The sequence below is a fragment of the Tarenaya hassleriana genome, unplaced genomic scaffold (assembly GCF_000463585.1).
Source record: "Tarenaya hassleriana unplaced genomic scaffold, ASM46358v1 Cleome1, whole genome shotgun sequence".
In the NCBI taxonomy this organism is placed as follows: domain Eukaryota; kingdom Viridiplantae; phylum Streptophyta; class Magnoliopsida; order Brassicales; family Cleomaceae; genus Tarenaya; species Tarenaya hassleriana.
Window position 1 is genome coordinate 9057850 of NW_010960187.1, and position 26730 is coordinate 9084579.

At 34.3% G+C, this 26730-nt stretch overlaps 2 protein-coding genes across 3 annotated transcripts; both read left to right on the forward strand.

The window, feature by feature from the left end:
• Positions 1-4954: 4954 nt before the first annotated feature.
• Positions 4955-6507, forward strand: LOC104820832 (nuclear transcription factor Y subunit B-4). Its single transcript, XM_010551453.2, has one exon. The coding sequence runs from the start codon at positions 6102-6104 to the stop codon at positions 6504-6506; it is 405 nt and encodes a 134-aa protein (XP_010549755.1). The 5' UTR covers positions 4955-6101; the 3' UTR covers position 6507.
• Positions 6508-18956: 12449 nt separating this feature from the next.
• LOC104820842 (sucrose nonfermenting 4-like protein) lies at positions 18957-26400 on the forward strand. Of its 2 annotated transcripts, XM_010551464.1 has the most exons (13): positions 18957-19726; positions 19859-19946; positions 20911-21093; positions 21714-21836; positions 21958-22017; positions 22230-22319; positions 22970-23104; positions 23564-23708; positions 23974-24147; positions 24631-24694; positions 24780-24849; positions 25019-25136; positions 25944-26400. In XM_010551464.1, the coding sequence occupies exons 1-13, from the start codon at positions 19602-19604 to the stop codon at positions 26036-26038; spliced, it is 1470 nt and encodes a 489-aa protein (XP_010549766.1). In that variant the 5' UTR covers positions 18957-19601; the 3' UTR covers positions 26039-26400. The 2 variants fall into 2 exon arrangements, with proteins under 2 accessions (XP_010549766.1, XP_010549774.1); XM_010551472.1 differs by lacking the exons at positions 18957-19726; positions 19859-19946 and adding an exon at positions 19971-20472.
• Positions 26401-26730: the final 330 nt, after the last annotated feature.

Genomic DNA, 26730 nt, shown 5'->3' on the forward strand with positions numbered 1-26730 from the left:
TTATATATAAAACAATATACAAATAATAAATAGTTTTTTATATATATAATAATTTTTTAGGAAAAAAATACATATATCACGCATATATATAAAACATATATATACATATAAATATATAAAATAAATGTACAATTAATTTTGTGGAAAATAAATGTGTAATTAATTTTTTGGAAAATAAATGTATAATTAATTTTGTGGAAAATAAATGTGTAATTGATTTTGTGCTTATAATAATTAATATATGTATATGAATGTGTATCATTTTTAAAATTTTGAAAAGTTTAGGGTTTTTTTAGATAAAAAAAAGTATAGGGTTTAAATTGTGATGAAAAAAAAGTAAAGGGTTTTGTTTTGGATTATCCTTTAGGTATATGTTAAAATTTGCAAAGTTTAGTTTTTATTTGTGAATTTCAATATAGTTGAATATTTAATTTGGAAGTGAGATAGTTAAGTATTTAATTTGGAAATTTGGTTAAAATTGAGTATTTAATATGTGAATCTCCCTTAAAAATAATATATAAGATATTATGGATCTTTGGTCGAGTACCATTTTTATATCATATGGTTATTTATGAATATGTTTTCATTATATATTTCGTTTTATATACTTTATTATATTAATTTAGCTGTATATTAATTGAAGTTTTAGTAGATTGATTATGTAAGTCCAAAACAAATATCGCCACGAACCATTTTGTATAATGCCAAATGTGTATACTTTATATTTTAAATATAATTTTTTAAGAATGTATATATATATATATATATGTTGTATCTTCTAAAATAATTATTTGACAACTATCTTTTGCATAATAACGAAACATGAAATATTGTCGAAGTTTATAGCAAGCTAATTAATACCACGAAAATTTATTCAGGTAACCAAAAAACGAGATGTGGGAAAAAAAAAAAGAAAACATTCGAAATGTATGATAAATGATTTAAATACAATTTTATAAATGAAATATGTGACAACAGCAGTTAATTTCTTCATAAGTTCATTATATATGAGAGAACTCGAATTTCGTCGCACATTTTTTAAATGCAGACTTTGGTATCCTTATTATTTGAAAAAGAAGATGAAAGCATATATTTTTTTCCCCCAATTTCAGAATAATAATTACTAGAATTCATGAAGGCCCACATAGATCCCTATCGGTCTTATGATTAACTCATGGGCCAAGAAAGGGCCCATAAAAAAGATTCATTGAAAGTTGAAACCGTTCCGGTATGAACCGGTTCGGTGTTCGGTACAGATGTTTGAAGTTTTATTAACTTTTATTTGCGGCAAGAAATTATATAAAATCATACAAAAGATATGGCCTAATATATTATATATATAGACGGAACAAGTAGCATATTAATTATTATATATTTCTCAAGGGCTTCCAACTATCGAGGATTTGTCCACCAATAAATACACTTTTTTTTTTTTTTTTTTTACCTAAAGCGCCCTATTTTCACTTTGTTTTTTAGTAATACTGTCCATTCGTAGACCTAGAGAGTTCCAAATCTCACGTGCATGCATGCACGTGCATTCTTCAAAGGGTCATTTATGTTCATACACACTTGATTTGTAGGTTTTTCATTTTTTTTTTGTAAATTGTCCATTCGTAGACCTAGAGAGTTCCAAATCTCACGTGCATGCATGCACGTGCATTCTTCAAAGGGTCATTTATGTTCATACACACTTGATTTGTAGGTTTTTCATTTTTTTTTTGTAAATAAAAACCTATAATGCATGTGTACAAATTATAATGGAATGAGCATTGCTCTTTTATATGCATTGATTTTCGGTTTAGAGTCGTATTCGAGATATAGAAGTTATAATTAAGTCGATCACTTAGGATCGAAAATGAAAACTATGTATAAATAGATTTCACGAATTAAAACATATCTAAATTATTTGTTAAAATGTTTACGTAACGTATGTATTATCGATTATGTAATTAGTTAATTAGTTAAAGAGATATAATCGAAAAAACTTGAAGATATATATAAAATGAGCAATTTTGTATGCCCAAAAGAGTGATCGTATGAAAATGTTTACCTCTAGAAGTTTCTCATGCATGGATATGCATATTAAGCATCATGGATGCGTATATATATAAGCATGCGCATACACACACTTGAATGTATATATGTGCTTATACATATATACAACTTTATACACAGTAATAACAAATCATATATTTGATGAAAATCAGAATAGAAGTATTAAAACTCTATATGTAGTATGGCTTATAAAAAATATTCACAAAAATCATTTGGTCTATATTGAGATGATTATGTAATTTAATTTATAGGGATGTACACACATCTAACACTTCGTGTGTATATATTAGGGATAAACATTTTTATCCGGTACCCGCGGATTTCTGGATATCCGGTTACAAGACCGAGTACGAGATAAGACGAGACGAAAAACTCGGTCCGCATATCCGAGTTCGGGTTTTAAAATAAAAAGGACGGATATTCCCGGATATCATTTAAACTGAAAAGACTAAATTACCCCTGTAATTATAAATATTTACAAAAATACCTAATAACACTTTCTACTTCTAACCTAACCCTAGTGCATCACTATCATTCGTCTCTCTTACCTCTTTGTGCCGTTTTCATTCTTTTTTTTTTCTTTCTTGATTTCATTAAAGAACATTGCGATTTCTTTCGAATTCCTTCATTTTTGAGGTTGTTCGTCTTTGTTTCCATCACGAAAGGTAAAGGATCCATGTTATTCCACGATTTAGGGTTTTTATTTGTGGTTTCTGTTTATTTTGGCTAGTTTTCGTTCTTTTTTTTTTTCAATTTTTCTGTTGATTTTTTCTTTTCTTTTTCAATATTTTTGTGATAATATTTGATAGTTATGATTCGATAAGTTGATTTTACCTCTTCTTCTTCGATATATTAAATAATTTGGAGGATTTTGTATCTATTTTCATATTTGGACTTAGTAATTTATATGTATTCGGACTAACATTTTAGTTTGAAAACTAAAAATTGACGGATCCAGATATCCCCGGATATCCGAATACAGACACGGATATCCGGACGTTCGGATATCCGGCTCGCACGAGAACGAGATTGAGATAATCTTCTAACATAACTCGCGGATCCGGATCCGAAGCCGGATACCCTAAAAATCGCGGGTATCCGCCTGGGCCCACCCCTATTATATATATATGTATATATATAATAAAATTACACGGTTAATGGCAAAAGAATAATACAAATGGATTACGAAGAAAGCATCTTTTGTTTTTAGCAATAAAATAAAAAGCGGGGGAAAGCGAATTGCTTTTTCATAAAGAGATGAAAACCATAGCTTTACAAACTATATATACGAAAAGCATTTAATATATTAAAAAATATTAAAAAACTATATGTTAATATATTATAAAAAAAAGTCCAAAATTAGGTATAGATCGATATTCGGAATTTGTTGTTTGTTATAAATTGTGAGGGTTTAAGGATTGGATCTGGTTTAATTCGATTATCTGACGCAAACGTCAACAAACATAAATTATCTATAACGTCGCCATTATAAGTAAATAACACACACACACATATGTGTATATATATATATATATATTATATAATAAAGTCGGATGTGAGTGGGAAAAACGATCCGTACCGGATATTATGCAGATTACGTAGCGAATTTTCCAATTTTTTTTTTTATAAAAACAAATAAGGTTTTGACATTCCAAAGGCTAACCATTGCTTCTTCGAGCATAATTTCTTTTCCAGAAAGACAAAATAAATAAAATATAATTAAGATTAGGTCAATCCCATCGTGCGTATAAAATCCCTTCGTCGGCATATAGAATTAGGACATTTATCATACTAAATATTTCTCACTAAAATATTCTGCCTTATACCAAAATAGAATTTGTTTTCATACCCTCCTTGAAAACGGTTTTTATATTAAATATGAGTTTAGCCTCGTATGCTACATAATTAAAAAAAAAATCAAATAGAAAATCAAATTTGATTCTGGATTTTATTTTTTCGATTAATAATGAGTGGAATCAATCCAGGTTTGAATTTTTATTTGGAGAAAGATATTAATATGAGTTTTATTGATCTTTTAGAAGATGTAGTTGAGTGCCGTTTTGGTAAAAAAAAAAAAATTCGAACACTAAAGTGGTAAACATATAACTTCGAAAACTAATAATTGCAAAAAAAATAAAATAAATGAGAGACTAACGATAATCGAAAACAATATGGAGACAAAATACTACGTATTATTCCTTGATTTAATATTCTAAAAAAAATATTGGATAAATCACAATTGACGAATCTCCAGCTGATGTGGAATAAGCTTGCAAGTTAGTGGCTATAATTAGTATATATACTGATTAGCATTTTCCATAAAGCTGCCTAGTTTGTGTTTTATATTAATCTAAGAAGAGGTAAAACCCTAATTACATTTTAAATATTAAATTCCATATTATTGTAAGTTTTTTTTACAGTGACGGAGGAATTCTCTTGCAGTCACCGTTGAATTGCTGTGGAGTTTTTTTTTTTTATATCAATAATACGTCTACTATTTTTTTTATGAATTACAAAAGATATGAAAAGCTCTGTATTATTTGAGTTGCTATTTATAGAGATTCATTTGAAGTCTTAAATGATCTAATTGATAAGTTACAAGATTTGTTAGATTTCATAGTAAGTTTTAAATGATTTTAGAAAATTTCGAAGAATAAATTAGAAAAAAATATAGAGAATTTATTTAATATTAGAGTTTATATTGAATGGCTGTGTGATATATGATAGATTTGCATATGAGCAAAAAATAAAAATTTTAAATTTATATACATAGGTATATTATGGTTATATTATATTTAAATACTTTACACATAATGTATTTTCTCAAGAATGCATTCTACGCAAATATCTGGATCCGCACTGTTGACCTTATTGAATAAAAAAAAAAATCAATTACATGAAGTCATATTATTAACAATGTGTACACACATGCACGAAGAAGAGGCCGACACGCAGAGAGGATTATCCACTTCTAATTAGCCGAACGAATATAATTAGAGAATTGTTAAAGAAAAAGATATCGTTCAATATTCACAAAGCACCCCGATATATATAATACATGTGTGTTACAGGCTATGCGTGCGTGTGTATATGCGTGGGGTTATATGCATATATAATACATCTATTTAAGATATTAGAGGGGACCATGATTCGTTTCAAAAATTTTCCAGAGTTTTTTAATGAATTTTGCCAATGTGTAATTGCTAAGTAACACACACACACACACACATATAAAAGTGATGAATGTGGTGGTGATGATGATGATGATCTTCATGCATCATAGATATCATATCATTCTAGTTATATAAAGATAGATAAGACATATGTCTAGATATATAAAGAGACTCCTATTTGATAACAAGGAAGTAAAAGAGGTTCATAGCTTTCTTAAACTATGGTTTCCAAATCATTTTATCCCCACTGGCCCCAAATGAAACATATAAATCCGTGTACAATATTTTGTAAGCCACTGAGAATTTCACAATTCCATGATGATTTGCATGCTTCATGCACATAATGTCATAACTTGTATCTTACACATATACATATGCAAGAGTGTGCACATGAAACATATAGAAACAAACATATATGGACAAAGAAAGACAAGGGTCATACCAGATGACTCTTACAGAATCCAACTTGAACCCAAAAAAAAACAAAAAGACGTAGAAAGTTGTTTCGATCGCGAGTTATCTACTTAATGGATGGTTATGAAATTAATGGTGATAAACATACACCATGCATATCATGTCATGCTTGCCATCATATGCACAAAATGCAACATGCATAAATCAAACATCATGCATACATACATACATATTTACACGCATAGAGAGATAGACTTAGATAAAGGTGGAACTTATAGAAGCAGCTAGAAGTTCATAGCTAAAAGACATCCTATATTATATATATACATACATAGGCACATACACACACGCACACACACACACACATATATATATATATATATATTATATATATAAGGTATAAAAGGGAGACAAAAGGGCTAATAAGTTTCGTCGAGGGTCGTGAAGAAAAAAAGGAGAATGACAGATGAAGATAGGTTACTTCCAATAGCCAATGTGGGGAGAATAATGAAGCAAATCCTACCACCAAATGCAAAAATCTCAAAAGAAGCAAAGCAAACAGTGCAAGAATGTGCAACTGAGTTCATAAGCTTTGTTACCTGCGAAGCCTCTGACAAGTGCCACAAGGAGAATCGAAAGACGGTGAACGGAGACGATATCTGCTGGGCTCTCAGCACTCTCGGCCTCGATAACTATGCCGATGCCATGGGAAGGTATCTTCACAATTACCGAGAATCTGAACGGGAAAGAGCTGAACAAAACAGAACTGATGACGAGGAACCGAACAGTAGAAGCGAGCTTCAGAACCAGCAGATAGAGGGAGGGAGAGTCTTTGAGAAGGGAAGCAGCTCATCACGCAACTAGTCCCCCTGAATAAAGGTGAATTCTGTAAGCTATTTTTCAGGATATTATTGACACCAAGAAAAATGACGATAGTAAACAGTATCTTCATAGTCGAGAGTGTTATATTGTTATTACATGTACATGTATGTATCTGGGTCACAGACAGACAAATGAACCAAAAAGAAATCTGCAGGGTTGATTATTTTCTTCAAGGAAAAAGGGGTTTTCTTTCTTCTTCTTTTAGCTTATAAGATGATTATACTTGGTTTCTTTGGGTACTAAACCAGTTGAAGCTGCCATGTATGCAACTAGATAGGCTACTCATGGATCCATTACCTAGTAATTTTATGCATGGTTATAGCAAGGTTTACTCAATTTCTGGTTTCTGAAATCGCTACTGAAATGCTACCGGGAAAATTCAGTTCAAGCAATTTCCAATACGGAGTTGCATCTATTGAGAAACCTGAGTGAAGCAGCTTAGTAGAGGCAGCAAGTGAGAAACAAGGAGCTACTGTCTATGCAAGCTTGAATTAGAATATACTAACCATGGCTACTTCCAAGGCACCAAAGAGTCTATCTCAGCTGTTTGATGTGTGTTCATAGTCCTCCACATGTCTTCTGAAGCTGCTGCACCTAATCTTTACCGAAACAAGAGAAGAGCTTTCAGTATATGAATTTTACAGTGCAGTTCTTAACCAACATACATATCAAGTGTATAATCTAACAGTAAAGTAAAGTTTGTCAACACTTTTCAAAGCTGAAAACCTACTGATATGGCTCTACCAATAAACATTTTTGGTAAATTCTCCAAAAGTTCAGTCATTTGAGTTCTTGGGAAGATCACTTAAAAGTTTATATGGACAAGAACTTAAGAGTTCCCAGGTTTAGTCAACATGAAAGTAAGCTGATACAGACAACTAAACCGAGGAAATCTTGAATCAAAGTCCATTTTTCTTCCCTGGTAGAACAGCCAATAGCACACGAAGTCTTTACTCAGAAACAACAAAGTCCTATCTATGGATTTCTGTGTTAAACCAGTTGGATGCTAGTTTTTTTCCAGCCACGTGACAGTCAAAGAGGGTCTAGGTTTTGAGTATAAATACGAGGTTCAGCGTTCAAAAACCCTAGAATCAGGGGACCACAACCTTCTGGGTTTCCGCAAAGAAAAATAAAACCTAAAAATATATATTTCAAGATTTTAAATATTTAGGCATGCTCGCTTTATAGTTATCTGCAAATGGGATTATTTAAAATCTTATAAAAAAAGGTATACTAAAAATTTTCAGAGTGAAGGCTTCAAACACGCAACTATAGTTTATCTGAGTCCTCATGGGACCACTTCTCAACTATATTGTGTTCTGTCTAGTGACCAAGAAGAACGAATCACATAAAGAGTATGGGGAAGGCTTACCACTAAGATGTGTTTTCTCGTTGAAGAAGAAATAACACTGCAAATGAGATTAGTGCGTGAGACAAAAGCTTAAAACTCACACATCAAGAACTTTTTTATCCATAGCACTTTTTGGAGAGCTTCACATTAATTTAGTACCAATGAGGTAATAGGCAATGTTTTCCAAGGTACGGATGGCTTCATAAACATCAAAAACTAAATGACCAACCATACCTATGCCGTATCTGTCATGTATGTGGGGAATGATGCTAGGGATAGATGTTGCTTCCGCTGGTTCAGACCAAGGAATCACGGCATTGAGCTTCATAACTACAGCCAGCTGCCACTGCACAGGCAGGCACCGATGCCTCGGGAACCATGAATGATAATAATTTAAGGTAATCACAGGGTACACATCACATCCGGTGTACCCGTTTGGAAGGACAAAGAGAAAAATGATGATGACAAGTCCATGTGAAACAAGACAGCTTGGCACGGAAATGAACATACAGTTTCTCATGTTGCGGCATGAACAGTGACAGTAACAAAGTGCATTGATCTTACAAATCAAATGAATCTAACCTCTGATGGTCCATGGAAACAATTAGGTGCATCAAATAAGTTTTTTCCAATGTGTTGCAATCATGTATGAAATGCATGTATGTCAAAGTCCATCCAAGTGAAAAAGAAGGTCTCTTATAGCTTAATGTTGCCAGAATATGATACTATGTTGGTTATGAAAAGTAGCCAGCTTAGTCGTTTCACATCATTAAAAAAAATTACGAGGAAAGACCTAACAAGTATCCAAACTAATATCATGAATATAAGCTTGCAGTTTGTCGAAATGGCAGATTAGAGGAAGAGCAGTTCCTTTGTTGCTCAGTTAGTTTGATATCCATGTTTCCTCTACAGCTGGTGATAGCCAAAGCAAAACAAGCAAACAAATAGATCATCCAATTGAGGCAACCCATTCAGAACGATAAAGCACGATAACTACATGTGTATAGAAGGCAAGAAGCAAAGAAGGTGAAACAAAATATAAGCAAATGTCAAACTATTAACGAAGAAAGAAGGCTCAAATTATGGAATATTTTCAGAGGATGATCATTGGATTGAATAAAAATCAGGTCCTGAAAAACCAAAACATCTATAAGTCCCCAACCATAATCTATATCATGTCCATCCCAGTAGTCAGTTATAGTCATTGGAGAACAAGAATTTCCAACTACATGACAAGGAATCTTTCCAGCAAACATATTCAAAGGTACAACTAAGTAATTATGACAGCCATGACTTGCAGGAAACTTGCCTTTGTAGGAGCTGCTCATGTTGTGAAAGCATGTCACTGCAGAAAAGAACCCAAATGCATTTCACACCGATTATAATGTTACGAACTCCGCATATATAAATTTTTTTCCTAATGGGACTCGGGAAACCACAGGTTTTAAATGAATACAATCCTACAAAACATTTCTCTCCCGATTTTTCTGGAGATCTTCAATTATGGGGAAGAAAATACAGATGTTTTGAAGAGGGAAAAAGAATGAACCTCGATGAAATTTTTCGGATCGAAAAGTATACTGAGAGCTGCTTCCTTTTGATATCCTTCCTAAACAGAAACCCAAAATGTCGATGATTATCCCTGGATAGCACAGCAAAAAAGAATCAATACTCGAATAATTAGGTCAATGCTCCTTGAGAGAGATAAGGATGGGCATTCAAACTCCAGATTAGCTCTCTTGATCTTGTGTGTTCGTCAAAACCCCCAGTTTGTGATACAAAGAAGACACGTTTTTGAGCATTTGCTTTCATGGCGGGAAGGCAAGTGACAGTGAACCAGAGCCAGAGAGAAATCTATCACATCACAGAATCCCCAAGTCTGATTTTCTAACCATATCAAGTTCTAACAATGTGACTGCTCCAAATGAGCATGTCCTTGGAAGCAAACACGGAGAGAATGAAATTTACGTCTATACTTACAGAATTTTCCCGGAAAGCAAACACCGCCTAGTACTTAGCAAACTTCGGATTCCGAGAGGAATAAATCCATAAGTAAAGCAGAGCTATTGCTTGGCCATCGAGAAAATTGAGTACAGAACAAAAGGCATGAGCAGAAAAACTTTTCCAAGGAAAAAGCAGCCGAAAGTTTTCTCGAGAAAATGAAAATTTCCTATCGTTCTCCAGAACAAACACAGTTTATAGATTTTATAAGCTTGGAGCGGCGAAATCGTTTCAGCAACTTACGGTAAACCTACCAAACCAAATGCTCGAATTCTACTTCTCGTGCACCAAAAATTTCCCGAGAAACAAACAGATAGTGTTTTCAAAAGACGTTTAGAAGCATTACCACGAAGAAAAACCATTGTGAAGAGCAGAGAGTTTCGGAGACGACGCTTGGAGAGATGAGAGACGCCATGGAAGCTCTTGCCGTCGTACCTCCCGACACGTGTGACGCTCTTTTACCAACAGAATCGATAATACGACGTGTCTCGGTAAATCTTCTAAACGAAATCAATTTGTCTATTTTGTTTTAATTATTTATTTATCGTTAATCACAACATTTACCCAAATATTACTTACCCAGAAATTTAACCCTCGTGAAAAAGCTAATTTTGCCATTTATATTATACATTATATTATTTTAGTTAATTTAATTGAATACTTTGTCTTTTTCAAATTGTTTGTTTACTTTTCTGTATAGAAATTAACCATTTGTACATTATATAATATATAAAACTAATTAGTAACAATTAACAAACAAAGCTACATTCTAAGGAAAAATATGATTACAACTTTTTTCAAATTAACGAAATTGGGTTTTGTATATTTAGTTTAGATCTTTATGATAAATTTCAATCATATCTCGTGTCTTAATTAATTGTTTTTAATTTATAATATATATAATTTTATTAACATAAAGGAATAAACCCAAAAAAAACCTTCAAGTTTTCTATTCACATAAAAAAAACCTTCTACTTAAAATTCATCATAAGAAACCATCAATTGTTAATTTAGAGTAAAAAAGACCATTAACTATATTAAATTTTAAAAACAATCTTTCACTTTAATTTTGTTATAAAAAACATCAATATTAATTTTAATAAAAAAATTAATCATCTATCTACATTACTCAAAAAATATTTTATTTTAAATTTATTATAAAAATCTATAAAATTTGAATAAAAAACATATATAAATTATATAATTCTAAAAATCACAATAAAAACATAATATTTATTTAAATTTATTATAATGTAATATTTAAAATTTATATAAATATTTATACATATCAATCTTTACATAATAAATTTATATACAAATGTTACACTTAAAATTCAGTATATTTTATTAGTTGTAAATAATATATTTAAAATTTTATTATATATTAATATTTGAGAGATTGTAAATTGAGTATATTTTATTGGTTATATGTTTTTATGTTTAAAATAGAATATATTTTGAGAATTTCAAATAGTGGATGATTTTTTTAAATTATTATATAAATCTATAAAAAAAATTAAATTTGATTATTTGCAATCTCTAAAATAATAGTATATAATAAAATTTTAAATATAATATTTACAACTAATAAAATATACTCAATTTGTAATCTCTTAAATATTAATATATACTTTTTATATTTTATAATTGATGATTTTTTATTATGAATAATAATTGATGATTTTTTATAATAAATTTAAAGTAAATATTGTTTTTAAATAATTTGTATACTTAATGGTTTTTTTCTCAAAATTAATTGTTGATTGTTTTTTTATGATGAATTTTAAGTAGAAGGTTTTTTTAGTGTAAATAAAAAACTTGAAAGTTTTTTTTGACTAAAATTAAATATGTAATATTAATTATCTAACATAATCAAAATTTGGGTTTTTAATTATTTTCTGTGTGGAATAAGAATGCCTGAAATACTCATCAGGTGTTGAAGACTCTGCGTGTGTTAGAGGGTCTTGAAGTTTCTGATTCTGGTAGAGGGTTTGAAAAGCGCCTGACTAATTCTCCTATATATAACGGAGGATGCAGAACGGATTGAGTATCGTCTTCTTATATTTCTCAAATCGCCGTTGTAGACCTGTAAGCTCGAAACCCAGTCAATAAAATTCTCTCCTCTTCCCCCGAGACGTAGGTACGAACACAACGTTCGTACTGAACTCGTTAATCCGTTGTGTCCTTTACATTCTTGCGTTTTCTTTCTCGTTCGTGTTCTTCTGCTCAAATAGTCATCTACTCGAAGGTTCTGCGAACCCGGGAAATCTCGATAGAATCGAAATAGATCTACGACAGAGTTCTTGGGGTTGAGATTGTACAAGTGGTATCAGAGCCTGGTTGTGGCACGATCAGAATTCGGAGTTCAGACTACAAGAGCCAGGAAGAAAACAGAAGTTGAGATGGCGATTCCGTTGCAGAGATTAGATGTGGAGAAGTTCGATGGAAAGAATGACTTCGTGTTATGGAAGGAAAAGGTTCAGATCGGGTTAGAAATCATGGGACTCCTGGATACTTTAGAGGATGATCCTGCAACCTGGGTCGCTCGTAAAGATTCAAGAATTGAACAGATCCTGAAGACTCCAACACTGATTGCAACAGAGTTAGGAGAAATCTCAGCTGCGGAATCGACAATTACCTCAGGCAAGGCTGATGGAGATTCTATAAACGTCAAGACTCAACAAGAGAGGGAAGATAGAAGTAGAAGAACTCGCAATCTCATAGTATTGTGCTTATCCGATCAGATATTGAGGAAAGTTATACAAGAAAAAACGGCGTTTGGAATCTGGAAGCAATTGGAACGAATGTTCCTGGAACAATCTTTACCTAACCGTATGTACTTGATGCAACGGTTATCAGGATTCAAGATGGATGAGAGGAAGACGATCGAAGAAAACTTGGATGAATTTCAGAAGATACTTTCTGACTTGCAAAATCTGCAAGTGAAAGTTGAGGAAGAATATCAAGCTGTGTACCTGTTGAATTCATTACCTTCACCATATGAGCAATTGCGAGAAGTGCTTAAGTATTCAAGGACGTCAATCACATCAGAAGAAGTCAAGGCGGCAGCTCGATCAAAAGAGATGGAATTGCTGGCCCAGAGCAAGAATAACAAGAGCAACTCAGAAGGATTGAACGTGAGAGGTAGATCCCTTCACAGAGAAAGATCAGGACCAAAGAAACCATCTTCACGCTCTAGATCCAGAAACAGAGACGTTGAATGCTGGCATTGTGGCAAGAAAGGCCACTTGAGGAAAAACTGTTATGCCAGAAAAAGGAACCAAAATCAGTTTAACCCAGAAAAGGGTGATGCTGAAATAGCTAAAGGTGATAGGTATGAATTTGAGGTTTTGATGATTGCTGACACAGACGGATCAACAATGACAGTAAATGATGATAATGAAGATTGGGTTATGGACTCTGGCAGTACATACCACCTGTGTCCAAGGAAAGAGAGGTTTGTCGATCTGCAAGAAAAAGTCGAAGGAGGAGTTAGGATGGGTAATCACTCAGTATGTAGAATCATGGGCATTGGTAGCATTCGACTGAAAACTCATGATGGAACCGAAGTGCTGCTGTCTCAAGTTAGATACGTGCCGGCTTTAAGAGCAAATCTGATATCTCTCGGTACACTCGAAGCACAGGGCTGCTGGTACAAATCACAAGAAGGTTGTTTGAAAGTAATCAAGGGATGCAGAACAGTCTTAAAAGGGAACTTGAAGAATGGTTTGTACATTCTTGATGGAAAGACAATTATAGGAGATGCATGCAGTGTTCGACAGGTCCAAGATCAGACTAAGCTCTGGCATAGCAGACTGGGTCATATGTCTCAGAAAGGCATGGAAATACTCGCAAAAAGGGGGGACATCGATCACGCAGACATCACCAGCCTAAAGTTCTGTGAAAACTGCATTCTAGGAAAATCTCATAGATTGGTCTTTGGAACTGGTCAGCACACGACAAAATAAAGACTTGAATATGTTCATTCCGATTTATGGGGAGGACCATCGACTACACCATCATTGTCTGGTTATCAATACTACATGTCCTTTGTGGATGATTATTCAAGAAAGGTATGGATTTATTTCCTCAGAACCAAAGATGAAGCCTTTGCCAAATTTCTTGAGTGGAAAACCCAGGTGGAAAGACAAACAGGACAAAAACTCAAGGTACTCAGAACTGACAACGGACTTGAGTACTGTAATAAAAGGTTCGATGAGTACTGTAAGACTGTAGGAATTCTCAGACACAGAACGTGTGCGTATACTCCGCAGCAGAACGGCATTGCAGAGAGAATGAACCGTACAGTGATAGAGAAAGTGAGGTGTTTGTTGGCAGAATCTGGACTACCTCAGAAGTTTTGGGCAGAAGCTGCTTATACGAGTACGCACATCATAAACCGATCTCCCTCAACAGCCATAAACTTCCAGGTTCCAAATGAAGTATGGTCTGGAAAAACAACTGGATATAAACACCTTAGAAAATTTGGATGTGTTGCCTACGCCCATGGAGATCAGGGAAAATTGATGCCAAGGGCTAAAAAGGGAATCTTCATAGGCTATCCAGCAGGGACAAAAGGTTATAAGATCTGGTTACTAGAGGATGAAAAGGTGATAATCAATCGAAATGTGAGGTTTGATGAAGACACAGTTTATAAGGACCTGGGAACAACAACACCAGAGAAAACTGAAGCTCAACCAGAACCAGAAAAACAAAAGTTGAGTCTAGAGTTACTTCCACCTCTAAACAATGGGAAACCAACAGAAAAGGACAAGCAGCAAGGTGGAGCAACTGAGATGAATGAACCATCCAACGACAAAACAATCACAAGCTCAAGATTAGAAGAGGAAGAAGAACAAGATGGACCAAATGATGGAAGTGTTTCAGCAGATAAAATGGAGAGACTGATTGACTACGTTCTTGCCAGAGACAGAGCAAGAAGAGAGATTAAACCTCCTGCCAGGTTCAATGATTCTGACAAAGTGGCTTTCGCACTTGCTGTTTCACGAGAACACGAGCTAGAAGAGCCTCAGAACTTCCAGCAAGCAAAAAGGAGCAAAGATTGGTCGTTATGGAAACAAGCTATGATGGAGGAGATGGATTCATTAAACAAAAATGGGACATGGGTTTTGACAGACAGACCAAAAGAAAAGAACGTCATAGGGTGCAAATGGGTGTATAAACTGAAAGCAGGGACCCCAGGAGTAGAGAAACCCAGATTCAAGGCTAGACTTGTTGCAAAGGGGTTCTCACAAGTTGAAGGCATAGACTACTCCGAGATTTTTGCACCCGTTGTTAAACATGTTTCCATCAGAATTTTGCTTTCAATTGTGATGTTTCAGAACCTCGAACTGGATCAGATGGACGTGAAAACAGCCTTTCTACACGGTACTCTTGAAGAACAAATATACATGGAGCAACCTGAGGGCTTCGCTCGCAAAGGGGAAGAAAACAAAGTATGTTTGCTACAGAAGTCGTTGTATGGCTTGAAGCAGTCACCAAGAAGGTGGAATCTCAGATTTGATGAGTTTATCAGAAGCCAGAACTTTGACAAGAGTGACTATGATCCATGTGTCTACTACAGAAAAGATCAAAGGGGAAGAATAACATACCTATTGATTTATGTTGATGATATGCTGATTGCAACAAAGGAGAGATCAGAGGTTGAAAATCTGAAACGTGTTCTAGGAGCAGAATTCGACATGAAAGATTTGGGGCCAGCTCAAAAGATATTGGGAATGGTCATATCCAGAGACAGAGCTGCTGGGACCTTATTGCTGACACAGAAGGAATATGTTCAGAAAATAATAAAGACGTTTAACATGGATGATGCAAAATCAGTACAGACACCATTAGGATCGCACTTCAGACTCAAGTCGTGTCAGGAACCAGAGGAGTTCGATGCAGAATTCGCCGAATCTATACCTTATGCTAATGCAGTTGGCAGCATTATGTATGCTATGATCGGAACCCGACCTGATTTAGCATATCCAGTAGGTGTTATCAGCCGATACATGGGAAAACCGAAAAAGGAGCATTGGGATGCTGTTAAATGGGTATTACGTTACATGAAAGGAACTGCGGCTTATGGGTTAAAGTATCAGAAAAATGAAGGCATGAACGTGAAGGGATATTGTGATTCAGACTTTGCCTCAGACTTAGATAAAAGGCGATCTGTAACAGGATTCATTTTCACGGTAGGTGGAAATGTTGTCAGCTGGAAATCAGGGCTTCAAAATGTAGTAGCATTGTCGACCACGGAGGCTGAATACATGGCGCTTACAGAGGCAATCAAGGAGTGTCTGTGGCTGAAAGGTTTAGTAAGAGAATTGGGCTTTGATCAAGAAACAGCAGAAGTTATGTGTGATTCGCAAAGTGCTATAGATCTGTCAAAGAATAGTGTGCACCATGAAAGGACCAAGCACATCGATGTTCGTTTGCATTTCATTCGGGATGTTATAGCTCAGGGATCAGTTCAAGTTGAGAAGATTCATACAGAAATCAATCCAGCGGATCTGTTAACAAAGACCATTTCAGTGGGTAGATTGACAAAACTGTTAAATCTACTCAGTTTCTCAGGAACGTGATCATGACAGCTGAGAAAAGGGAGGCGCAGAGGTATTTTTCTGATTTGAGTTTCGTATTTCCGGCAAGGTGGAGATCTGTGGAATAAGAATGCCTGAAATACTCATCAGGTGTTGAAGACTCTGCGTGTGTTAGAGGGTCTTGAAGTTTCTGTTTCTGGTAGAGGGTTTGAAAAGCGCCTGACTAATTCTCCTATATATAACGGAGGATGCAGAACGGATTGAGTATCGTCTTCTTATATTTCTCAAATCGCTGTTGTAGACCTGTAAGCTCGAAACCCAGTCAATAAAATTCTCTCCTCTTCCCCCGAGACGTAGGTACGAACACAACGTTCGTACTGAACTCGTTAATCCGTTGTGTCCTTTACATTCTTGCGTTTTCTTTCTCGTTCGTGTTCTTCTGCTCAAATAGTCATCTACTCGAAGGTTCTGCGAACCCGGGAAATCTCGATAGAATCGAAATAGATCTACGACAGAGTTCTTGGGGTTGAGATTGTACATTCTGGATAATAAAAAATAAATAGAAAATTAACGCAATGAGTATGATATCATGAGGTATTATGGACTTTTTACATTACTTATTAAAGATAATAAATATATGTATACATCAATAAATAATATATATATAATCATGACATTAGAAATGTATGATAAGTAATCATAAAGTTCTTTCTTCCCTAATTATTTAAGTAACTTAAAAAAAAAAGACTAAGTGCATGTTCTGTTCTAAACTGCTAGGTAAATATTTTTATAATAGATTGAGTTCAATATATATATATATATGTTTAATAGTACTGATCATAAATTAATATTATTTATTTAAAATAACTTACATAAAATTAATAAAATTACTATTAATTTTATATCCATAATAACAAAATCGAACTAATAATTTTCATCTTCTCATCAAGGTTATTAATATTTTAATAATAATTTTTTTTACGTCTACCATTATTGCTATACATATATGTAGTAGTGGAGTATATACAAACAGATACATATGTATATATATGGATGTGTTTTTTATAATTTTTCTAGAGTTTTGATAATATGTCCGTATTTTTATAGTGTTAGTAGATATTTGAATAGATTTCTAATTGTAATATCGAAATCCAATGACTAGATTCCGATCACACGGTGAATGAACGGTCTTAATGATTATAATGGATTTAAAAAAATTTGAAAATTCGAGTATAGAATTAATATGTTGAAAACTAATATGTTTTTATATTGGAATTTGTGAATTAAAAATGATATATTACTTATTAAAAGAAATTGTTTTAATCGTCTATCTATGGTTCAAATGTATTATTTCTATAATATACATATATAACAAAATAATATCGTTGAAAACAATAACAAATATATTTTAAAATTACCAATAATATTTTCAAAGATACACTTTATAATTAATATTATCTTAGATGACAGAAACACGAGAAAAACATAAATACAAAGAGCCACGGACCTTCTCCACCAATATATATATATATATATATATATATATATATTCACTTTTTATGTGTTTTATCTATAGAAAATAGTTTCAGATTTTGATTTGGTTTTAATTTATTATTTTAGATTTTTTTCAAAATGTATTTGCATAATTATTTTAAGTAATTTTAGTTTAAATTCTAATCAAATTGGATCGTGGTTCTACTTTCAGTAAAATATTTTTAATGCTTTTAATTCTACTAGTTTATTTGCAAATTCGATTTATTTTTATTTGAAATTGAATTTAGTTTAAAAATATACATAAATTACTTTGTTTTATTTGATTTTTTTACTAAGGATTGATTGATTGACTAATAGTAACCAAATAAAAACGTCTCTATCGTCTCGCTTCTATGTTATGCCTTATTAAAAAAAAAAGGAATAGTTTTCAGTGGAATATTCATTAATCTAATAATCATTGTTGATTATGAAATAAGTTGTTGCGTACGAACACTCTCTCCATAAGGTAATATAGAATTTTTAAATAATGTTTTTTTTACCTTTTTCCATATAAATTTTTAAATCAATTAATACCCTTACGATAAGAAGGAAAAACAAATTAATACCCCTTCAATTTTATTTATTTTATAATTATTTCCTTCGAATTATTTTCCATATTAGGGCCACTCCTTTAAACTTCCTTAAAATGTTAGAATCTATATATATATATATATATATATTAGAAGTAAATAGTTTAGATTTTACTTATATTAAATATTATTTTTTTGAAAAATATTTATATTTCCATAATTATTTGATTAGACTAATTAAATTAAGTTGAACAACTAAATCTAATCAATTTTTAAATTATATATTATTTAATTGTCATTGATTCGAGTTTTATATATACCTACCACCTATATATATATATATATATATATATTATTTTACATCAAAATATTAAAACTATATATATAATTAATTTTTCCTTGTCAACATATATATGTTTTCGTTAACAAAAACGAAGAAAATATTTATATAAAAGTGGAAATTAAAGGAAAAAAAATTACAAATTCCTGTCCCTGCTCTTCGTCGCCCTCAGATTCTTCACCTACAAGAGACCACAATATCATCCCAAGATCCCAAACAATGCCATCTCCACTCTTTGAAATGAGTGTTTTCTCCATCCAATTTTCAAATCCATGATTTCTTCTCCGAGTTCGTGTCAATCCCATTGAAATCACTTAGCTCTCTTCGTCATCGTCGAGGTCTCTACTGTTTCGCCTTCGAAAATAAGATCAGAGCGCGAATTCTTCGAACCGGCCCTCGAATTTCCATGTGGAGTTTTCCCGTGGTAGTTTATCCCTAGTCTACTTCTGCTGATCGTTCCGGGCTATGCTTTTGGGGTTTTCAGGTTCGACGTAGAAGAATTTACCTGGCTAGGACCAGATTTTGGTAGCTCTTTCTCGTTGTAGATCGTGATTAGGGTTTTAGGTTTTTTCGATTTCCGTGGTTTTCATCGAATTCAGCTTTCTGTGAATGTGTAAACCCTGAGGAGTCCTCTGCTAAGGTCGTGGAGTAGCCCTGTAGAACTCGGGAAATTGCTTCAGGTTTTATTTCTCAAAGGGTTCCTTTCTGACGAGTCGAAAAGCTTTCTGAATTAAGAATCCATTGTTGTAGTCTTGTAACTATATAAGTATTTAGGGGATGTTTGGTCCTACATCGGATAACAGCCATGGAAACAGCAGTGCCTCAGGGCAGCTTCTCACTCCGATGCGTTTCGTTTGGCCCCATGGAGGGAGAAGGGTATTTCTCAGTGGATCCTTCACCAGGTGAGATGGCCGAGACAGAAGCTAGACATTATATAATACTGTAGGGAAGAAATTTGTGATTGCTGCTATGAAATATTTACCGGGTTGTTTCTGTTGTGCATGGATTGATTGCTGAAATGGGAATATGATCAGGTGGATAGAACATGTGCCGATGTCGCCAATGGAGGGTTGTCCTACTGCTTTTCAAGTTGTATGCAACTTGGCGCCAGGATATCATGAGGTTAATTACCACTTGCCTTGATACTTACCAGTCGTGTTTCGATTTATTCCTTGTAGTAACGTCTACTACTTTGTTTTCTCACAAATGTTATCATTTCCCGGCGAACATGATACTGCCACGTTTACTCATTGGATGCATAACCAATAAAGTATGTGTGAATGTCATTTATACATTGTGTAACCAAAAGAAATTCTCATTTTCCATTTTCATTGGGAACTAAGAGTATATATTAGTACAGGAAACTTTCAATGGTTGAGAGCTGGGCATTAAGTGGCTCTATTTGGCCTCGATGGTAATGAAGTTATAGATAAGAGCTTACTTTACTATCTGAGACACGGGAACTTCCCAAAATGTTAAGTATTTGGTACCATTGGGAATGAAGACATGAACATTGTCTGATTGTTGTAACATCCTCTGGGCAATGTATTAGTGTCAAATCTGGTGACTGATGTTCCAGTGTAGAGGACAGTGAGGATCGCCGATCCGATCGTCAATTTTGAGCAGAAAATGTCTTGCCTTCTTTTTGGTAAGGTCACGTGTTAGGAAAGTGATTCTTGACAAAATCCTGAGTATTCCATCAAACGCCATGTTTTACTCTCGGGTTCTTAATTTGTGAGAGACTCCTGCATGGTACAAAATAAATGTGCATGGCATGATTTTGTTGTTTCTCTTTTTCTTGATTTTGCAAAATTATGATTACAAAATGACGAATTAATTGGATCGATCAAATTCTTATTTTATTCTTCGCTTTCCGTATCACACGGTAGTTCATTGAATTTTGTTTTTGAACTCATCTTCATCAGTGTTACCGTTACACTATTGCATTGTCTAAAAAGGCAACAGTGGCTAAAGAGGTTTCCTTATGTTGATCTATTTCAATCATGAGTTTCCTTATTAAGACATCCCGAGCTTAAGATGTCATATCAACTTTGTCATGGCATTCAATTATTCGTATCTTGTGCAGTATAAATTTTTTGTTGATGGGAAATGGAGGCATGACGAGCACCAGCCTTTTGTAAATGGAAACGGCGGAGTAGTGAACGCAATAATTATTGCTGGAGGACAAGATATGGTTCCCACCATAGGTTTCAACTTGGAGACACATGGCCGCTCGAATATGGAAGTCGATGATGTTGTCATGCGAATGGTAAGCAAACTCTTTTATCTGTTTGATAAAACTGTGATGTTTTCTATATGTTGGGATGCATAGGTCTGGTGTTACTCATTTTACTGTATATGTTGGAAGCAATAAATAATGTAGCTTTTCAAGGGTGAACAAGCCTAGTAATAGTAACATGGTCTCAAAAAACAGATTCCTTACGGGAAATAATTCATAACATGGCAAATTCTGCTTCATATTATGCGGCTTGTAGGTACGCAAAGACTATTTCTGAGTTTTCAGAAAAGAAACTGTTCATATAGAACCTATCTTCAAATTAGCTATGTATCTGTTCGATGGTTTTGTTTGACTTAACATTGGTGGTAGATTTTTAGGTTTTCTAAGTTGCCAACAATTAGAACTCTTGAAATGTCATAGATTCTATCTTAAGTTTACATGTTTTGTTGTGTACGTCAGTTTTATCTTGTTATTTTATAGAGATTTCGTTCATTTGACACATCGGATTCTTTAAGTTTCATAAAACTGTCTGTTATATGATGGTGATATTGATATGTAGCCACAATCTGGTTACAATATTCTGTCCCCACAATTAACTTGTGAAAAGACTTTTAGTTTCTGAGTGCTTTTACATGGTGGTCGGAATGTAGGGTGATCTGTCTCAGGAATTCATTCCTAGGATGTCGAGGCCTGACTTTGAGGTTTCTCATCACCGTATATCTGAATTCTTGTCTAAACACACTGCATATGAGCTGCTTCCAGAGTCTGGCAAGGTCTGGTTTCTTCTCTTATAAAAGAATGAATTGCGTTAATCAGGAGTATAACAGGCTTATCCATGGAATAGCTTCTGGCTTTTGGCTTGAATTACCTAAGGTGGGCCGGAACTTTTTTCAGGTGATTGCATTGGATGTTAATTTACCGGTGAAGCAAGCATTTCACATACTCTATGAACAGGTCTTTTCTATTTACTAATGCATCATATTCAATTTTTCTCGCCCTGCTGTCTCCTCTCTTTGTCTCTTGCTGTCATGTATTACATGCCAATGTTGTTGCCTCCACACCTGTCAAAGGAAACAAGCAAAATTTTAAATAGTATTCACCTTGTGTCTAAATTCGGTTCGGTATTTTCTTGCGTTTTTGTTTATGCTAATTCCAGCATTTTTCAGGGAATCCCTCTAGCTCCTCTCTGGGACTTTAGTAAAGGCCAATTTGTTGGAGTTCTTGGTCCACTGGACTTCATCCTCATACTGAGAGAGGTTGGTCCTTCTGGATTTTTTTCCCTGCAGCATCCCATTTGATCAGCAATATATCAATGTAGAATTCTTCCTAGAGGAAGAGTCCACTAAAGCATCTATTCCGTAAATCGTATCTTACAACGATTGGGAATTCTGATTCTTCTTCTTAAAGGTCTTTGTATCGATAACATACACACCATTATTGTTGTTCGGGTGACAATAAATCTGAACATAGAAGTACCTCATAGTGTTTCATCTCTTCTATTGGAAATACACAAAGAAACTGTTTATTTGGTCATCTATTAGCAGCATTACTGGACTACGTTATGAGATATTGTCTTCTGGCATCAGGTGGGCTTATCATTAGACATTAGGATGTTGAGAGGAAGCACCATATGCAGTGTGATCCCATTTTTGAGGACTTAGTTTTTTTTTTCTACAGAGATTTTATCAGACATCACTAGTACTTTCGACCTGTGGGGCTAATAATTGTAGAGTGAATTTCACAGTAAATTCAGCTGTTTTTTTTGTCTTATCTAGGAATTCAGGTCGGATGTCATTTTAGTAGAGTTACCTACGTCTTAAGTATACTACCCATAGCTGTTCTACTATCATTCCCAGTAGGGCATGTAACATTATTGGGTGATAACGGTAACCCCATGAAATTGCAGCTGGGAACTCATGGTTCAAATTTGACTGAGGAAGAGCTTGAAACACACACAATAGCAGCTTGGAAAGAAGGAAAGGCACATATTAGCAGACAACTTGATGGAAGTGGGAGACCGTACCTTAGGCCTCTTATTCAAGTGAGTATTTTTTGCTTGGTTTTATTAAGCCCTTTGTGTTAGCTCAACACTTTCCGCCATGTTTTTTTAATTTATTTATTTTATCATAATCTAAATCCTTATATCGTTAAGGGTTGAAATTTTGACGGTGTGTATAAATGTATGTGGTAGCTATATACCTAGATACCGAATGTGAAGTGTATAAGAGACACTTTTGCTATTGCTGCTATTAGTACCAGCCGATTCTTGTAACTTTCTATAAATAGATCTCCTTTTATCTTCATGTGTGAAGTAGTAATATTAAAGGTTGAACTTTTTGTGTTTACATATTCGTGTGTTTAAACGGTTTTAAAAGTAAAAAGGAGAATGCATAATGCACAAGATTTACTGATCCACATTTTGGATGGAAAGACACGTTTAGTATATATGCCTGTTTGTTTGCATTGTCATGCTTAGCGTTGTTTTCTCTTATATGCGCAGTCTAAGCCATCTGACTATCTAAGCGACGTTACCAAGAAAATTTTGGAGAACAAGGTGGCAGCAGTTCCGATTATACATTCTTCTTCACAGGATGGTTCATACCCGCAGTTATTGCACCTCGCTTCATTGCCCGGCATATTAAAATGTAAGGTTTTTTTTATTGTGTGATTATTAACCTATAAACATTGATAAGCTCCAAAATATGTGTGCTGCTCTAAAAGGAAAGTTGGACTTGACGGAGACCAAATTGGCAAAACAAATGATTTTCAACTTTCAAGTCGTGTTGATTTCTGTTAGTTTCAGTTCTGTTTATGTTTTCTGAATTCGAGAACTGATAGAAGCTGGACTGACCGGCATCAATAGGTTTGTCAAAATTTCTGCTTCTTATAATAAAGCATTATTATCTGCAGGTATATGCAGATACTTTAGGAATTCTTCTAGTTCCCTGCCCATCCTTCAGCAGCCCATTTGCTCAATCCCCTTGGGTACGTGGGTTCCTAGAATTGGAGAATCGAATGGCAGACCTCTCGCCACATTGAAACCACATGCCTCTTTGGGTTCCGCCCTCGCGTTGCTTGTTCAAGGTAATATTTCTTGCTGCAATTTCATTGGAATGTGTGGTGAAATTCATCAATGACTTAAGAATTAACCCATAATTGTCAATTTGATATTTAGACGCCACAATCCCTATTGTAGTAGTAAATAGCTCCAGCTTAATTTAGATGCGACGAACTCAAGTTCACATTTGCACTAACCAAACATTGTCTCAATATTGTATATAGAATGGATTAGATTATTCCAATTTGATCTCAATATAGATGGAATGTGAGTGTAAAGTCGAGGAGATTACAAGCAGGTTTTGAAACTTTAAATATTCCAATTGTGGATATATATCTACTGAAAACAGAGAAACAAAATGTAAGCATTAAGTTGAAACGAAGATTTTCGCTTATATCAGCTTGTCTAGTATGCATTTCATGGAAGAACCCATAGATTTAAATGTATGGGTTAATCTTTACTTCAATCAGGCGGATCTCATCTCTAAACGTGTTGCGTTTTTTTTACAGCGGAAGTAAGCTCAATCCCCATAGTTGATGACAATGACTCGCTTATAGACATATACTCCAGAAGGTAAACTCTGTGCCACCAATCTACATGACCAGCGTCTTGCCTTCCCTTTGAAAGTCAGTCATTCTGATTGTATTTTTGTTTGTAGTGATATAACTGCTCTGGCTAAAGATAAGGCGTATGCACAGATTCATCTCGATGACATGAAAATTCACCAGGTAAAGTCTGAATGAGAAGTAATCAGGAATGCTCCTTACAACTGAAAATTTATCTTTTTTTTTTCTTTGTTTTGACTAATTGGACCAAAAGAAAGGCATCAAACATTTTATTAACTAACCAGCCAGAGATAGTCCATGGTTGAAGTTATTCCGTTGGTGTATTTTCTAGGCTCTGCAACTGTGTCAAGATGCAAATCCGATCTATGGCTTCTTCAATGGGCAGAGATGTCACATGTGTTTGCGCTCAGACTCTCTTCAGAAAGTGATGGAGCGGTTAGCCAATCCAGGTACCTTCTTCCTGAAACTCTCCATTTATGCTGTTCAAACCCATATGAATCGTGTGCTTACGTGTCTATATGCACATGATATCCCCCGTATTAGATCTGTGGCATTGCTTTCTTGATTTCGGAGAACTCTTTTGGTTATAGAATAGCATAACCGATTTGTTTATTATTGCTTTATCTTTGCTGAAAAGTATTAGTACAACTGTACAAGTAGGGTTTTTTTTATCGGTAATTATCATTCAACTGATCATAACATTGTGACTACCTTTGATACATTTAGATAACATATTGCGTTTGTTTCCAACGTTGTAAAAGGCATTTGTAAGAAGTTCCATGATTGTTTGTGATGAAAATGACGTGTATGATCTGATAGATCTTGGGACTGACATTTAGTTAGGGTTTTGTCAAGCTTTTCTACATACACAACGCATACTGCATGGGCTCTCTCTCTCTCTCTCTCTCACACACACACACTTGTTCTATTGATACACAATCACACAATGTGATGCACACATGCTTGCATATACGGGTGTGCATACATACGCATATACACCATTGGTACTGACTCAGATGCATACATGCATGCATAGCGGGCGTGCATGCACATATACACCATTGATACAGAATCAGATGCGCACACACGCACACATAGTTGCACCATTGATACATAATCAGATGCATCCATGCGTGCATATGCTGGATACACACCATTGATACAGAGTCATACACACACACACATGCGTACACGAACACATACATACGTACATAGACTGTATGAGTGATAAAAATGAGGTTAATTTTGGGGTGCAGGGGTAAGGAGGGTGGTGATAGTGGAGGCGGGGAGCAAGCGCGTTGAAGGTATTATTACAGTGAGCGATGTCTTCAGATTTCTCCTCCGTCTTTAAACTGCCAGCCAAAGAGAACCAACACCATCTTCTATTATTCCCGTTTCCTCCCAAAAAAAAAAACCGAACCCAAATGGATATTTTTTTTTTATATGAAGGAATTTGTAAATGTATTATGAATCCTCATCATCCTCCTTCATCCGTTTAGTTTTTCTGAGTATTGGGTGTCTGTGAAAGAAGAGGCTACCTTAAACGGCGGCGTATTGGTGGGAGTGTTGTCTGATTCTGACAGAAGAAGAAGGCAATCTCTGTCTATTCTTCAACCTCTCTCTCTCACATTCTCTCTTTCCTGTTTTTGGTTTTCTGTTTTGTCTGTTGAGTCGCAAAGAACATGATGAAAATATAGTGCCATTTTTCCTTTATATTGATATATATATATATATATATGTGTGTGTGTTGTGTGTGTGTACATGTACACACATAGAGATGCTCTGGGTATATCTGCAAAAATGTATATATATATATATTTAAAAAATGTTATTTTAATAATTGTAGGTGTCGGGTTCGATTGCTTACCCTTTGAATGGAGAAGATAGATCCATATTTCGTTACATCGCCTACCTATTCAATGGTGAAACCGTCGGATTATGTAACTCAATTGCTTGCAAACAGTGATTTTAAGGCCTCACTACAAACCCTAGTTTTGGATCTGAGAGCCTCGAAGAATTTCAAGGCCTCTCTAAACTTTTAAT